The 14,119-nt window shown below is 36.0% G+C and overlaps 2 protein-coding genes across 6 annotated transcripts in view; one reads left to right on the top strand and one right to left on the bottom strand.

Moving 5' to 3' along the window:
• INVS (inversin) overlaps positions 1 to 5,995 on the top strand; it is an 86,766-nt gene extending 80,771 nt beyond the window's left edge. For 3 of the 4 annotated variants that reach the window (XM_032235307.1, XM_032235305.1, XM_032235306.1), the window contains 3 exons: positions 801 to 1,027; positions 1,770 to 1,853; positions 5,851 to 5,995. In XM_032235307.1, coding sequence (XP_032091198.1) covers positions 801 to 1,027; positions 1,770 to 1,853; positions 5,851 to 5,984 — 445 coding nt within the window. In that variant the 3' untranslated portion in view covers positions 5,985 to 5,995. Of the gene's footprint in view, positions 1 to 800; positions 1,028 to 1,769; positions 1,854 to 5,180; positions 5,281 to 5,850 lie in introns of all 4 variants that reach the window. The other variant, XM_032235304.1, reaches the window with a different exon arrangement.
• Positions 5,750 to 14,119, bottom strand: part of TEX10 (testis expressed 10) — a 52,103-nt gene continuing 43,733 nt past the window's right edge. For both annotated transcript variants that reach the window (XM_032235308.1, XM_032235309.1), the window contains exons 12-15: positions 13,763 to 13,843; positions 11,758 to 11,939; positions 10,120 to 10,330; positions 5,750 to 6,475 (exon numbers count right to left, since the gene is read on the bottom strand). In XM_032235308.1, coding sequence (XP_032091199.1) covers positions 6,362 to 6,475; positions 10,120 to 10,330; positions 11,758 to 11,939; positions 13,763 to 13,843 — 588 coding nt within the window. In that variant the 3' untranslated portion in view covers positions 5,750 to 6,361. The remainder of the gene's footprint in view (positions 6,476 to 10,119; positions 10,331 to 11,757; positions 11,940 to 13,762; positions 13,844 to 14,119) is intronic.

Genomic DNA, 14,119 nt, shown 5'->3' with positions numbered 1-14,119 from the left:
GTATTTCTCAACCTGATTTAGGTCATCAGTCCCAGAATTCAGGAAGTGGTTATTCAAATAAGCACAGATGATATAACATTGGTCATTGCAGCATTTTTAATCTGTAATCCTTTTGTTTCCATGGTACACTTTTCCCAATTTCAGATATGTTAAAAAGTTTTGAAGTATAAGAATATTAGATATCATAATAATGTGGAAATACTGCAGTGAGCAGTCATTTAGCTGTAGGAATAATCATTCTCATGAAGAAAGGACATACATTTTTGCTACAACTATCCAAAAACAGAACCCAAGGACCAATGAATATATCAGAGGAAGGCAAGAAAGTGAATGAGATTTGACTTATATTTCTGAAATAAAGAACAAACCATGGGCTTGGTTATAAAGATATATCTACAGATGAAATTATCCCCATATTAAGGAACAGATTTATTATTCATTTTGTAAAGGTCTTTATATTCTAAAATTGAGAACATGGTGTAACAGTATAGAGTTTCTGTAAATTGTATGAATTTTATAAGTTTAAGGATTTAATTAATTTTATATGGATTTCCTTCTGTTTCCTTATTTATTATTTCTCCGCTTTTTATGTCTTTTATGTTCTATGTAGAGTGGTTACTATATATCCATGAGTTTTTTATATTTGCTTACTGCTTTCTTAAAACATTGAAAATATGGAAGTTAATCCAATTAAGAGAAAATATTATTGAAAAAAAATGAAAAAAGATGGTTCATAGAAATATCTGGAGTTTAAAAGTAGTAAGCTAAAACAGAATTTCCCACTTGTTTTCTCCTTCTAGCTATCAGTTAAGAAAACAATTCCTTCAGCTTTTTAGCACCAAACAGCAATGCAAAGATGAATGGCAACAAAAAACAACTGTCTTGTGCATTAAGGCTCTTTGGAACAAAAAGTTAAACTTTACTGCACCTAAAGCACTTACTTCAGGCAAAATCCCAAAGGCAATGAACAAAAACACCTTAGGAAACAACTTGGTACAAAAGTCAACCATTCTGAAGCAGATATATGGTAATAATAAATACCAAGTATTTTTCTTGGGAAGTTGAAACTTTTTTTCAGTCACAATTCTTTTTGTCTGTCTGTCTGTCTGACTGACTCTCTCTCTCTATCACACACACACACACACACACACACACAAAATGTATTTATCCATCCATCCATCCATGCATCCATCTAATATCTATAATCTAGGTATTCTCCTTGAGCTAACAACGCCTGCTAGAATAACAGTCATAGCCAGGAGAGCTTTTGGACAGCTTTGGTAGGTCTCTCAGTTTCTTTTCTTTTCTTGAATCAAAAGGTGCTAAAGGATGACTCAGGCTCTTGTCATGCCTCAGATAGGCTACTTCAATAAATATGGGAGGGTGCCAGTTGGGAATTATAATTGGCAAAAAATACAGCAACCCACCTTCTGACTAGCATTAGTTTACATTGGTTGCTGATAGATTTTTAGGGCCAGTACAAGGTGCTTTATTACTTAGACCCTTTGGAACATTATCTTCAGGTAGCATTTCTCTACCTTACAGTATACTGTATGGCTTGCAGTGACAGTGTGCTGAGTGGAAGACCCTGAAAAAGCTTCCTCCTGAAGGCAGATGATGATGTATTTTGGTAAAATTTATGAAAACAGTTCTATTTAAGGGGGCATTCATTATTTATCATTATTTTTATTTATTTATTTTATGTTGATAAATGATTTTCATTCATTGAGGCATTCAGCATTCATACTCTTTGGAATATGTTTTTAAAGGACACTCACAAGAAGGAAAGGTGAATCATGCAATGAGATTGCCTTCTTCAAAACAGCAGTTTTGTGAACTTCAGTTAATATCAGGTACAATTCCATTCTATGTCATCATCATCTTTATAAACATTAGATGTGAGGCAAAAGATACATACTATAGCAACCTCAGAAAGAAAGCCCATTGAGGGGATTTCTTGAGCATGCTAGGAAAAATGACAAAATGGATATTGGTGAACAGGCTTCCAGAAAAGGCCATGTGAGACAATAGATATGTGTGGACATTTCACTAGCCCTATTGCTAGCTTCTTTAGGGCAGAACTAAAACACCACGACATATGTTATGTCTTTATATATTGGCAATGTTCATTGAGGCAGAATACCTATAATCATCACTAACTTGAAGAATGCTGAAGTGTATATAGTGATCACCTTCATCCAGATCTTGATGTTATTTCCATAGGGCATCTTTATTCCATCAGTTTTCACTATTTTTGCTTGTTTGATGGTACGCTTAGCATATTTCTCCAGTCCAAGCTACATTTTTTTAGATAAATTAAGATCATTTTTATTATCATTTTTTACTGTGAGCATACCGGCACACATTTTTGTTGCCAGCAATTTAGATATTAATGGCTGTATGTTGTGTTGTTTTGACAGGACAGCCCATTTATACTATTATACAAGCTGTATACTCACTACTTTACATTATAGCCAAGTGTTATTTCTTCAGTGTACGTACGTACGTACTTACGTACGTACATACATACATACATACATACATACATACATACGCACAGCTTTCCTATCTGAAGCAGTAATGCTTCCAAACCATAGTAATGCAATATGCTCTTGACCATTCCTCTATATAAAGTGGTAAGGACAAGAGAAGGAAGTTGTACTTTTCTCATGCGACACAAAAGTGGCAATCAAGCAAACTTATTTGTCAGTGCAACTTGATGCTGCTAGACACCTCCAGAGTTGAATAATTAATGCACAGGTGTCTGGCTGTGCTTACCTTTTCTGAAATTGACAATGTTTTTTCCCCCTATGTTTAAAATGACTCTTTTTATTACACCAGTTCATCAAACTCATTGTCATTCTGAATAAGGCCCACTACTGTTGCATCATCCACATACAATATGGTTGGTGGCAAACCTTTCACAACTGTCATAGGTCAACAGGGTGAACAACAGGAGATTTAGACATAGTCCTGAGAACTTGTGCTCAAAAACATTGTGTTAGAAGTATTAGTCCAAATTCATACATACTGGAGCCTATCAATAAGAAAATCAAGAATCCAATTGCACAAAGAAGGAATGATCTTATTAAATGGTGAACTAAATTCAACAAGCAGCATTCACACAACTATTTCTTTCCTATAAGTGTACCAAACTTGGGTAGAAGAAATAGCATCCTCTGTAGAACAATTATTATCTGGGCAAGCTGCTTTCTGAATGTTAACTTTGTGTAATGTTCTCCAGACAGAGGTAACATCAAAGCTAATCACTTGCATGTCAAGATGGGGCACAGCTTTCCTCGCAGAGGTGCTATTTGATGCCTCAAATTTTCCAAAAAATGTGTTCAGCTCATTTAAAAAGTCTGTGTTGCCCTTACATGATAGAGCCACCTTATAGTCTGTAATGGCCTGGATGCCTTGTCACCTACATCTGGTGTTTGTAGGGAAAAGTTTTGAATTTTCTGATAATGGGCTTCTTTGCTGTTTTTATGGTGTTTTTCAAATTGACACTGGCTGTTCTAAGTGCCAGCAGATCACCAGATTTAAAAGCCACATTCCAAGCCTTCAACATTCCAAGATTTCAACATCTTGTGACCCTCATAGTCCATGGTTTTTCATTAGCCCCAATGTTTTAAGGACATAGATATCCTCAATGCACTTCTAAATGTATGCAAACAGTAGTGGTATACTTCTCTAAATCTATGTTTTTTATGTGTTGTCACTTCTTCAAACATGATCCAGTCTGTGAACTCAAAGGAATCTTGTAATGCTTCTATAGATCCCTCCCTAGGCATATAAAGTGTCTGCATTTGATAGTCAAAAGCTCCACATTAGGGGAGTAGAGATTTGAGACCACATTAGTATTATTATACCATCTGTCATTTATATAAAAACAGACACTCCCTTCAAGGGATTTGCCACTAAGCAAAGCTCCAGTCCAGCCAAATGTTGAAAATCGCACCAAGCTAACAGCACTATCCAGGACAGAGTGCTTTAACCAGGTTTTTGTTGCAATGATGACATAGGAGTTTCTCACCTCCTAGTTTGTTATTAAACTTGCAGTTTGGTTTTCTTGCAGAGGTTTTCTTACCAAACTTGGTAACACCATCAGCACTAGGAAGGAGGGAGATTTGTTCTTATTTTTATATATTAGTGGCTTGCCCTGTCAGTATTGGTGAGAGTGTTCTTAGTTAGTTAGATATCTTGGTTAGATATTTACTGTTAACTTGTTTATCTGCATTACTAGTTCTTTCATTGGTGTATTCTTTACTTCCTGATTGTTGGTCTAGTATTAATCAGACAATTCCTGAAGGCCTGGCAATCAGTCACAGTGGCCATGATCAGGCACATAGAGATAAACATTTATATACCACTCAAAAAAGACAATCTAAAAGCCCAAAAAGAAACTAAAAGACAAAACACCTCCTCACCAGGAATGCAGTTTGGTAATGAAATGTCTGCAAAAAAACCACCAAGCATGGAGAGCATCAAGGATCCCTCAGACTATAGAAATAAATATTCTGAAGATATGCTTCTTGAGATTGTGCATTTCACTAATTATTAAAACACATTCCTTAGCTAAAAGACTGAAAAAATTATTTCAGAAGAAGATATAATTGATATATTTCACCCAAGCCTGGTTTGGGGAGTGATAATTGATGTATTTTACCCTGCCTTGTTTCCCCTTCCCAGCTCATGTTAACACCTATGAGTTTATAAAAAGGTTTTGAACTCACACAAATTGCAGAAGCATTTTTAGAGGTAGGATGACTCTGGGAAGGATTTAATCATATCACAGCTTTCTGTTTGATATGCTGCACTGCTCTGCTCTGCTCTGCTGCTCTATGTCAAACTAAGACCATAATAAATTCAGACAAAGGCTGGATCATCACAAAAGCTGAAGAAAAAAATTATCCAGCTGAATTGTGCTAATTATTAAGAACATCTTGGATTGCTGGAATATATAATTTACTTCTAGATAGTTAAACTTCTCTGACTTTATTGGCAGTGAAGATAAAATTTAAGTTCTTTGGAAATCCAATGTCAAGGCAAGAGCCTTTTGGGGGGGAAAACCTGATTGCAATACCCAAGGACGCATGGCCTAGGAACAGAATGCAAAACTACTTTGACAATGGACTGATACAGTCCAAACATTTTGTAAACTTTTCCGGCTTTTTCAGGTTTACATAAATCCTTTTTGAGCAATAAGATCCTTCCACATATCCTGTTGTGAAGATCAGACTTTGATACAAATACCCAAAATTCTGTTCTTCAGATAAGGTAGGGCTTCTCACATTCACACCCAATTTTTATCTCATTGATGGAAACACCCACTTTCAAATGAACAAATAACCCTAGAGGTTCATCTTTTTTCCCCACACACAAATATGTAGTTTTGGATCATTTTCCTAAATAAATGAACAAGTGTATTTTTGATAGATCACATTTTATGTCATGTTTATGCTGAAACACTGAATATTCAAAAAAGGTCACAAATTTCTAAGTACCACTGTACCAATTTTGAAGTTATTCCTTGTTTTCCCTTTTGTAATACCTGTCAATGGAAAAAACAAGAATGGTCTTTTTAAAAGCAACAGATTTATGTAAGCAGATTTTTATAAAATTGGTAGAGCTAAAGTATATCATAGAACACAGTAGAGATAATAGCTGCCAGCTATAGATACAGGAATCCTCTAAAAATTTAAGAGTACATTTGCCATTTAATGACCTTCAATTACGTAAGACAGAATTTTGAAGTTAGATTTTTTTTATGTTTAATAAAGAAAGAAAACCAACTATCTTGAGTCTTCACTGAACAAAAGCACTAATACATTTATGCTTCTTTTACAGCAGGCGGATTGCAGGATATTTGCTTATCAGAAAATCCAGGGAAATGTAAACGTTTTTCATATAATATGAAACCTGCCACAATAATGAAAGCAAAACACACCAGATGCAAGCATGAAAATAAGTCTCCTATATAAGAAGGGACATGGACATTTTAAAGTATCTTTAATAGTAGTTTTATCAGTATTTTTATTTAAATGATCTATATTTTTTTAAACATATTAAGCAATATAATGCTGAGACTCAGGTATACCAACTTAATAGCAACAACTAAACTGTTCCCTGTTCTTCACAGTAAGTAAAATTTCTCGATGTTTCTCAACATTTGCATATGATTGTTTGTTTGCTTTAAGCTATTGTATTATTTCATTTTATATCAGGTAACTTTTAAACGTTAATATCAAATGTAAAGAGCAACATTTTTTACACAAATCAGAGATTGTATAAAATGCATTTTTAATTTCCACAAAAAGGACTTTTTATTTATACAAGAGATTCCAACCAAATATTCTCTTTAATATAGTGTATTGACTACCCCAGATCCTGGAGAATGAGTGGCTAAATATATATTAAAATTGTAATGGAGGTCTGTCAACCACTGCTCTTGAGCTTCATCACTTTTCAAGACCTGTGAATAAAAAAACATAACAATTACTTGAAAGAGAAAAGAGAAATAGAAAAGAGAAAGTATTTCTCTTATCTATAATTTGTGTAGATACAAATGTAAGATACAGGTAGTCCTTGGCTTACGACAATTTATTTAACAATGCAAAATAACAATTTATTTGAATTTATGACAATACTATGTCAGACCTGTCCCAGCTTGCATATCCAGGAAAGAAAGACCCTTGATTCAATTTGTAGTGAAGGTTATACTTTTACTGAAGCCAAGTACCAGCAGTTATAGTGTAACAAAGGCAGATCTGAGAATTTCCCATGTAATCCCCATTTTCCCTTCTCTCAGCCCCCCCCCCCTTTGAACATCATGGTGGTGTCCAGTAAGGTTCAAATTTGGTGTCTTAGTAACAGTTCCACATTTTAGTGCTCTTTGGATGCTCATTTCGCCTTCCATTCCCAGGCTTCTACCTTGGATTTTCAGCCATTGTCTTTGGATGGCACCTCTGGTTCCTGTCATCCCTCCTCCCTATCTTCCCTTTTCCCCTCCCTATATTTTATGTCAGGCTGCTATCAAAGCGCAGCAAAACTGGGCAGAATTGGTTTTATGGCAATCTGACAAAATAAGTGACTCACACAACAATAGTAGCATCCTGTAATCACATGATCAAATTTCAGGTACTTGGCAGCCAATATGAATGAACAACAATTGCAGCATTTTGGACCTACACAATCACCATTTGCAACTTTCCATCAGGCTTCAGACAAGCACAGTCAGTATGGGAGATTGGATTTGCTTAATGACACCACCAGTGATGGCTAACCTTTTTGTCGTCGCGTGCCAAAAGCATGCATACCCCTGCCCCATTTTGGGCCTGGAAGACCTTCTGCACCAACCCGGAAGTCACAATGGGGGGGGGGGCAGGGGGCAGGCCTCACTATCTGACTAGAATGCTTTTCCAAATTTCTCTGTTTTTGAGTCTTGAAGGCCATCAAAGAATTAATAAATCTGATCTCTGCTTGGGGACTATTCCAGATTGTTGGCTCTGAAAAATAGGGTTTCCTAGTTTCACTCTTTACCCCCTGAAAGCAAAATAGTAGAAGCAGTATCTCTTTGGATAACCCAACAGATCAGGTTGATTTGGGTAAGAGTACTGTATTTTTCGTATAAGAGGCATTTTCTCTTTCCCTCCCCATAAAAGAGGGTGAAAATTTGCGTGTGTCTTATACACTGAATGTAGTCCCACCTACCCACCCTTTGGCCTCTGCCTCCTTGTAGCAAACGGGGAAAATGGGGCTTGTGGAGGCAGCAATAGGTTATAGCAATCCCTGCAGCCTGAAACAGCTGATCATCAGTTCTGAAACTGAAATTGAAAATTAAATGGGTTGTTTGCTGAAAGGAGACAAATTTCTGGGAGGCAGAGGCAGATTTTTTTTTCTTGTGCTAATCTGACTAAATTGGTCCTGGCTATTTGCTGCAAGGAGATAAGTCAATAACTATAAATGCCTATAGAATGTTCAAATTATTAGACTTATTTTTTAAAGACTGCTTTATCATTGCTGTAGACAACCTAACAAAATGAAGACACTTTTTAAAATAAATGCTTGATCTGAAGAGGCCCAGTGCTATTGCATCTTCTTTTAAATAGCAGAGAACAATATATACTTCCAGAAAGCCACACCAATTTTAACAGCTTCTGTACAAGTATAGTTTGAAATGAAATACCACAAGCAGTGTATATTGTCTGTGCTGTTTATGGCAAGGAGGCAAATTGCTGGGAGGCAGAGGCAGATTTTTTCCCCTTGTTTTCCTCCCCCAAATTTAGATGCATCTTAAACTTAGGAGCGTCTTATACTTGGAAAAATATGATAGGTTCTTACACATATCCAGTGTCAAGACATAAATGGCTTTATGGGGAACCAGCATTTTAAAGTATACCCAGAAATCAACTGAAAGCATCCTTCTGAATGCTGCAAAAAGTTTCTGCAGTACTGTAAACCTTGTTAAGCTAGCAGAAAAAGCAGTTTGTCCCCAGGCCACGTGATAGTGAACTGAATCAACTGCAATTTTGTGGGCAAGACAAACTGGAGTGGTTTCAGAAATCCCACCATATAGCTGCGCAAAGAAGCAATCCATTCCAGTGGCTAGAAGGCCTCAGAGCTTTTCATATGCTAAGTGAGGAGGAGGGCCTTTGGCCAATGGGATGGGAAACAGGCCTAAGATCTGGGTGAGGAGGACCTGGGGGAAGTGGGAAAAGGCTTGTGTGTACCCAAGGCATAGAAAGTAGAGCAGTGGCATCTCAGAGGATGTGTCAGGACGGCCAGAGCAGATGGGCTTGGGCCTGTGCTAGGCTTCCAATGATCTCCCCCACCCTGAGGCATCATGCAGGTTTGTTAGATTCATTAAAGAGAGTTGGAATGGGCAAATTGTTAGGTGAAATGCTTCACCTAACCATTTTGGTAATATGCCATCATAATGGGCAGGCTCCATTATGGTCATATTTCAAGGATTATCTGTAAGCTTTCTTTTGCAGTTAGTTGGCCAATGTGAGAACTCAAAGCTGCATCAGTTGTGCAGTCCAGCAAGGTACTATTTACATTCTTATGTTCTTAACACAGTTGGCAGCTTTCACACTTGTAAGGAGACAATGACAACCACTAATTTCTAGAGTCTTCTACACAGCAAAGCCAGAATACTACGTGATCCAGGTGGCAGAAGATAACATAGGAATTGCCCTATTCACTTCTTCTGAGTTTATGTCATAAGAAATTCCAGATGACATGGCAAGATCACCAAAAATGATCATAATCCATTAAAATTTTAGAAGCTAAATGTAAAAATATTAATTGTGGCCTGTAGAATTTATTAAGATCTAACAAATGTTAGAAACAAAGACAGGATGGGAAGGGGGGCTTGATAACAGTGGAAGAACTATTTATAGCTTCTCATTTTACAGAAATATAGTTTCCTGTTCAGAGAAGGATTTCATATACCAGTTATCAGCTGCACTGGTTCCAAAATGGAGAATTAAGCAAAGATAATAAAGATGAGTCCTTAGCGATATCTGAACATAGCTGTTTGATGGCAAATGTTTCATTACCCAACTAGTAACATCCTCAGTGCACTGAAGATGTTACCTAGTTGGGTAATGAAATTTCTGAGCAAACAACCAAACTCAGAGAGCACCAAGGACTCCTCAGTTAAATTCTGAACTATTGAAGTTAACAACAGATCATTGATAGTCAGTACAACTGGATCCTTCTTTTGTTGCCAAGCTGTCATCATTAAGTTTTGAAAACAAATTCTGATGGAATATGAAGAAAATTTTGCCTTCAATCCAAACTAGGAAAGAATAAAGACAGAATATTGCAATGCTATTTCCTGTTTGGAAGCAGAAAATATGGTTAGTCCTTACCTACTGAAATTGGGGGTTAGAATGGAAGTTATTTTTGGAGAAAGCCCACTATCATTCTTAATACAGAGAAGAGAAGAATGACTCTTTATCCTTTAATGACTAATGGGCCAAGTTCTTTCAGCCTTTTTTGTGATCAGTTGCTTGAAAGATCAACCAAGACCATGAGAAAAACTGTTACTTTCAAATTTCACGAGACAACAATTTGGCTTCAGCAGCCAGTGACTGTGAATGGGCTTCTTACCATGATATCTTTGACAATCTGTTTCACCAGGAACTCACTGGTCTTCATATGAGTCTGAAGCTGCCTGTGTTGCATTAGCAAACAAAGAAGCTGAGCAAGAACAGGCAATTCATCCCGGGAGGCTTGGTTCACTTGAAGAGTCTGCAACATCACTCTCAAGATTTGAAGTGAGGTGCTTAGAATTGAGATACAGGAACTCCACAGTACATCCCTGAAACCAAAATTGAGGAAGGGTGGGAAAAGTTGATGTGCACAAGTTTAGCTACATTTATAGTAAGAAAGGAGTAACTTCACACCAGGCAAATAACCACAGGTATTACTTGTATTATAATGATATTTTTAACCCAGAGTCATATGCAAGTCAGATAGGCAGCCATATAAATTTAATAAATGCATAAAAATAAATATAAATAATTCGTAGATATAATTTATTTGCAGTCTTCAAGGGGCTGACAATTTATTATTAATTTACAATTGTAAAAAATGCAGTCATTTTGTCTACAGCTATGTTAAAAATGGGAAAGGTGGGCTTCCTGCTCCACAGTTAATTGTGGAATATATTGTATTGATCATTACTAAATTAAAAACACACAAGTTTTGCTTAAAAAATTATACTAAAGTAAATTTCATAAAATGTAATATTACTTTTAAAATATTGTAGAAAAGGAAATAACAAATCTTAACCAGAAATTCAAAGTCCAGTACCGATAGTCCTCAACTTACAATTGGTCATTTAATGACCCTTCACAGTCAGACAGTCATAAAACAGGTGCTTTATGACCTATAAGTACTTCTGCGGATTGTGCCAACCTCTTTGGTCATAGGACCATATTTTGGGTACTGGAAAATCTGTTCATATTTACAAGCAGTTTCCAAGTGCCCTGCAATCAGATGATTGTTATTTGCAATCTTTGCTGGCTTCCCTAGAAAATTAATGAAGAAGTTAGCAGGGAAGGTTGCAAGTCTTTCTTGGAACATTGGATTTGACATTCATTCCCCCACATGCCAAGGTGTTCTTTTTTTCCTCTGTGCATGAAGGGGAAATCCTCCTGTGCAATGGAGGAACAGACTTCGTCTCTGCTAGTGAGCCTTTCAGAACACTGGTGTTCGCTAGCGTTTTCTCTCTAATATGCCAGCATTCAGATGGAAAAAATGCTAGTAAAGTCCAGCATTCTGAGCCCAAGGGGAAAAGAAAAAGCTAGCAAACACCAGCATTCTAAGCTTTCCAGAATGCCGATGTTCACTAGCACTTTCACCAGATTTGAGGACTGTTCCTCCAGCATGCCAAAGGACTTCAAATCTGATGAAAAAGCTACTGAATGCCATTGTTCTCATTATCATTCTCCCCGGGTCTGGTGGGAAACTTGGTATCCTCTCCCTGGCACTTCACTAATAACCACAACTGGGAGAGCTGGGATTGCAATCACTAAGCAAAACAGTCTAGTGGCATCTTGTTTAACAATCACATCACTCAATGATCAGTTTTCTGGGTCCAATTGTGATAACAGGCAGAGGGCTACCTGTATAACTAAACTAGTCTTCAGCTACAATAAACAAGAACATATACTAACACACATGCACACAATGCTTGGAAAGTATCAATATTTTAAGGAAAAAATCTAAAATTAAAAAGCTTACCTCTTCTGAATGTGTTCTGTATCCTCCCTCTCTATTGTTAAGAGCAGATAGAGAAGACTATAACACAAAGAAGCTAGGAATCTGGAAACACTTTCATTAAGGACATATACTTGATCCAGTAGTTTACTAAGAGCACATAAAATAGCACCAGCAGTGCTATCAGGTATTACAGTCAGTCCTACCTAAGAAACAAAAATAATTTTAGATTAAATAATTCTTCACACAACCTTTGAGCACAAGTATTTTATTTGTGTCTTATATTTATAAGAGAAGAATTCTGCTAAAATAATTTCAAATATCCTTTAAGTTCTTATATTTTATCTCTTGTTTTAGAAATTAAAAACTCATTCAACAATAACCAACATTTTGACAACCCTTCTCTTTAGTCACATGAAATGCTTTTGGCCAAAACATAGCCTAAAACTAATTACTATTCAAATCCCAGTATTGTAGGAATCCACTATCACTGATCTTTCAGTATCCACACTTACAACTAATGCTATTCTTTAGGTACCTCCCCCATTCCTCTTTTTGCTTCATTGGAACTAAAGACCATCTGCTTTTCAGACAACTTGGAAACCAAAACTATTACAAAGTTGTTCATGATTTCTGCTATCCAGTCCCTATCTTCCCAAGAAAGCCATCTCTTCAAACAGTTTCATTTTGATGCTCCCATTTCACTTGTCATATAAGAAAAGATGGGGGAATAGCATGCCTTGATCTCTAGGATGTCTCTACATGCATTCCAAAGAAAGAAAGAATGGACCAAATGATATGGCCTCACAAAGAGATGGGTGGCAGACAAATTTAATAAATAAAAACTTTTTCATCCATTTTAATATCTGATCTTTTGCCAGTTCAGGTTATAGATAGAGCTATGCTGAACAGTCAGCACAATGAGAAGGTTACATTAATGTATTGATTCAAAATTGAGTCAACAAACAATTCCAATAATATAGATGTCGGTGAAATGATCAGTTGATCCACTTAGACATCTCACTTTGGTTTGCATTACTCTGCTTCCTGTAGAGTTAGTAGATAATCCTCAATCCAGGCTTAAATGATGGCAATGATTAGTAATCAGTTACAAAACGTACTTAGGACATTTCAGAATTCTGTGAGTACAATTTGATCTTTCTGTTGAATTCACACATTAAAACAGATTAACAAATCATATTATGTTTTACAATCTGGCATTCCAACTTGCTCCGAAGTTTCTAAATTTATTTCTAAATAAATAAATAAAATAAAATACAAGATAGGGACTGTTCCTCACAATTTTTGGTAGAATGTTCTACAAAGGGAGACCCACATTGCAGGTCTTATTATTTATTACTTTTGTGGCTTTATGGGAACGTTTTTATATAGAGCCATGGTGGGACTGCAGGCTACATCTGCTGCCTGTCGGCTGCCTGTAATTTGGCATTTCGGGTGTCACTGACTCATGGTTGACTCCGCCTTCCATCCTTCTAAAGTCAGTAAAATGAGGACCCATTTTGTTGGGGTCAATATGCTGACTCTATGAACTGCTAAGAGGGGGCTGTAAAGCACTGTGAAACGGTATATAAGTCTAAGTGCTATTGCTATATTAGCTGACTGATTGAATGACATCTTAGTTGCTATTAATAAAATATTTGTTTAGAATTTTACGTTATTATATTTAAATCTGCTTTACTTTGTTTGATATCGCTATGTTTAGAAACAAAGGCAGGTTTACATTTTACAGATAAGTATATTAAGAATTTCAGTATAGTGATTACACATTTATATAACAGCCAGCAGTAAATAAATGGTTTCATATATAAAACTTACTATTACAGATAAGCAAGTATACTTTACTAGGTCAAAAGAAAATACAAAAATGTAACATTACAAGTAAATACACATATACATATTCATATACTATTTTTATACTATATTTTAAATAAAGTGAATAAATCAACCATCAGCTAGAGATACTTAATAATAGTAAATAACAATAAATTGATTCTAAATTGGTACCTACCAGATATTTGCATATTCCACTTTGTAAAACATCAATGCACTGGCTTCGTGAAGGAATAGTGGACAGGCATTGGCTCACCACCTATTTTAACACCAAAATTGTTATTTGATTATATAATATACTGAATATCATTTAAAGCTGTAAGTTGATGACTACTTAAAAACACTTAAGCAAAATATGGTTGTTATTAATTTGAAAAATTGTTGCTTTGCTAGATTCTGCTTTAATTTTTCAGTTTCACATCTGCTCATATTATTTTACAAAACTGACTACCAATTTTCTGTATCTGTGCAGGTATCAATAGAAAACAGGCTTTCCAATAATATGCAACAACCAACTCACGCAATAAAACTTTTT

This window comes from Thamnophis elegans, chromosome Z (assembly GCF_009769535.1).
Source record: "Thamnophis elegans isolate rThaEle1 chromosome Z, rThaEle1.pri, whole genome shotgun sequence".
NCBI lineage: Eukaryota > Metazoa > Chordata > Lepidosauria > Squamata > Colubridae > Thamnophis > Thamnophis elegans.
Note: the sequence above shows the minus strand (reverse complement) of the source record. Positions and strands in the feature narration are given on the sequence as shown.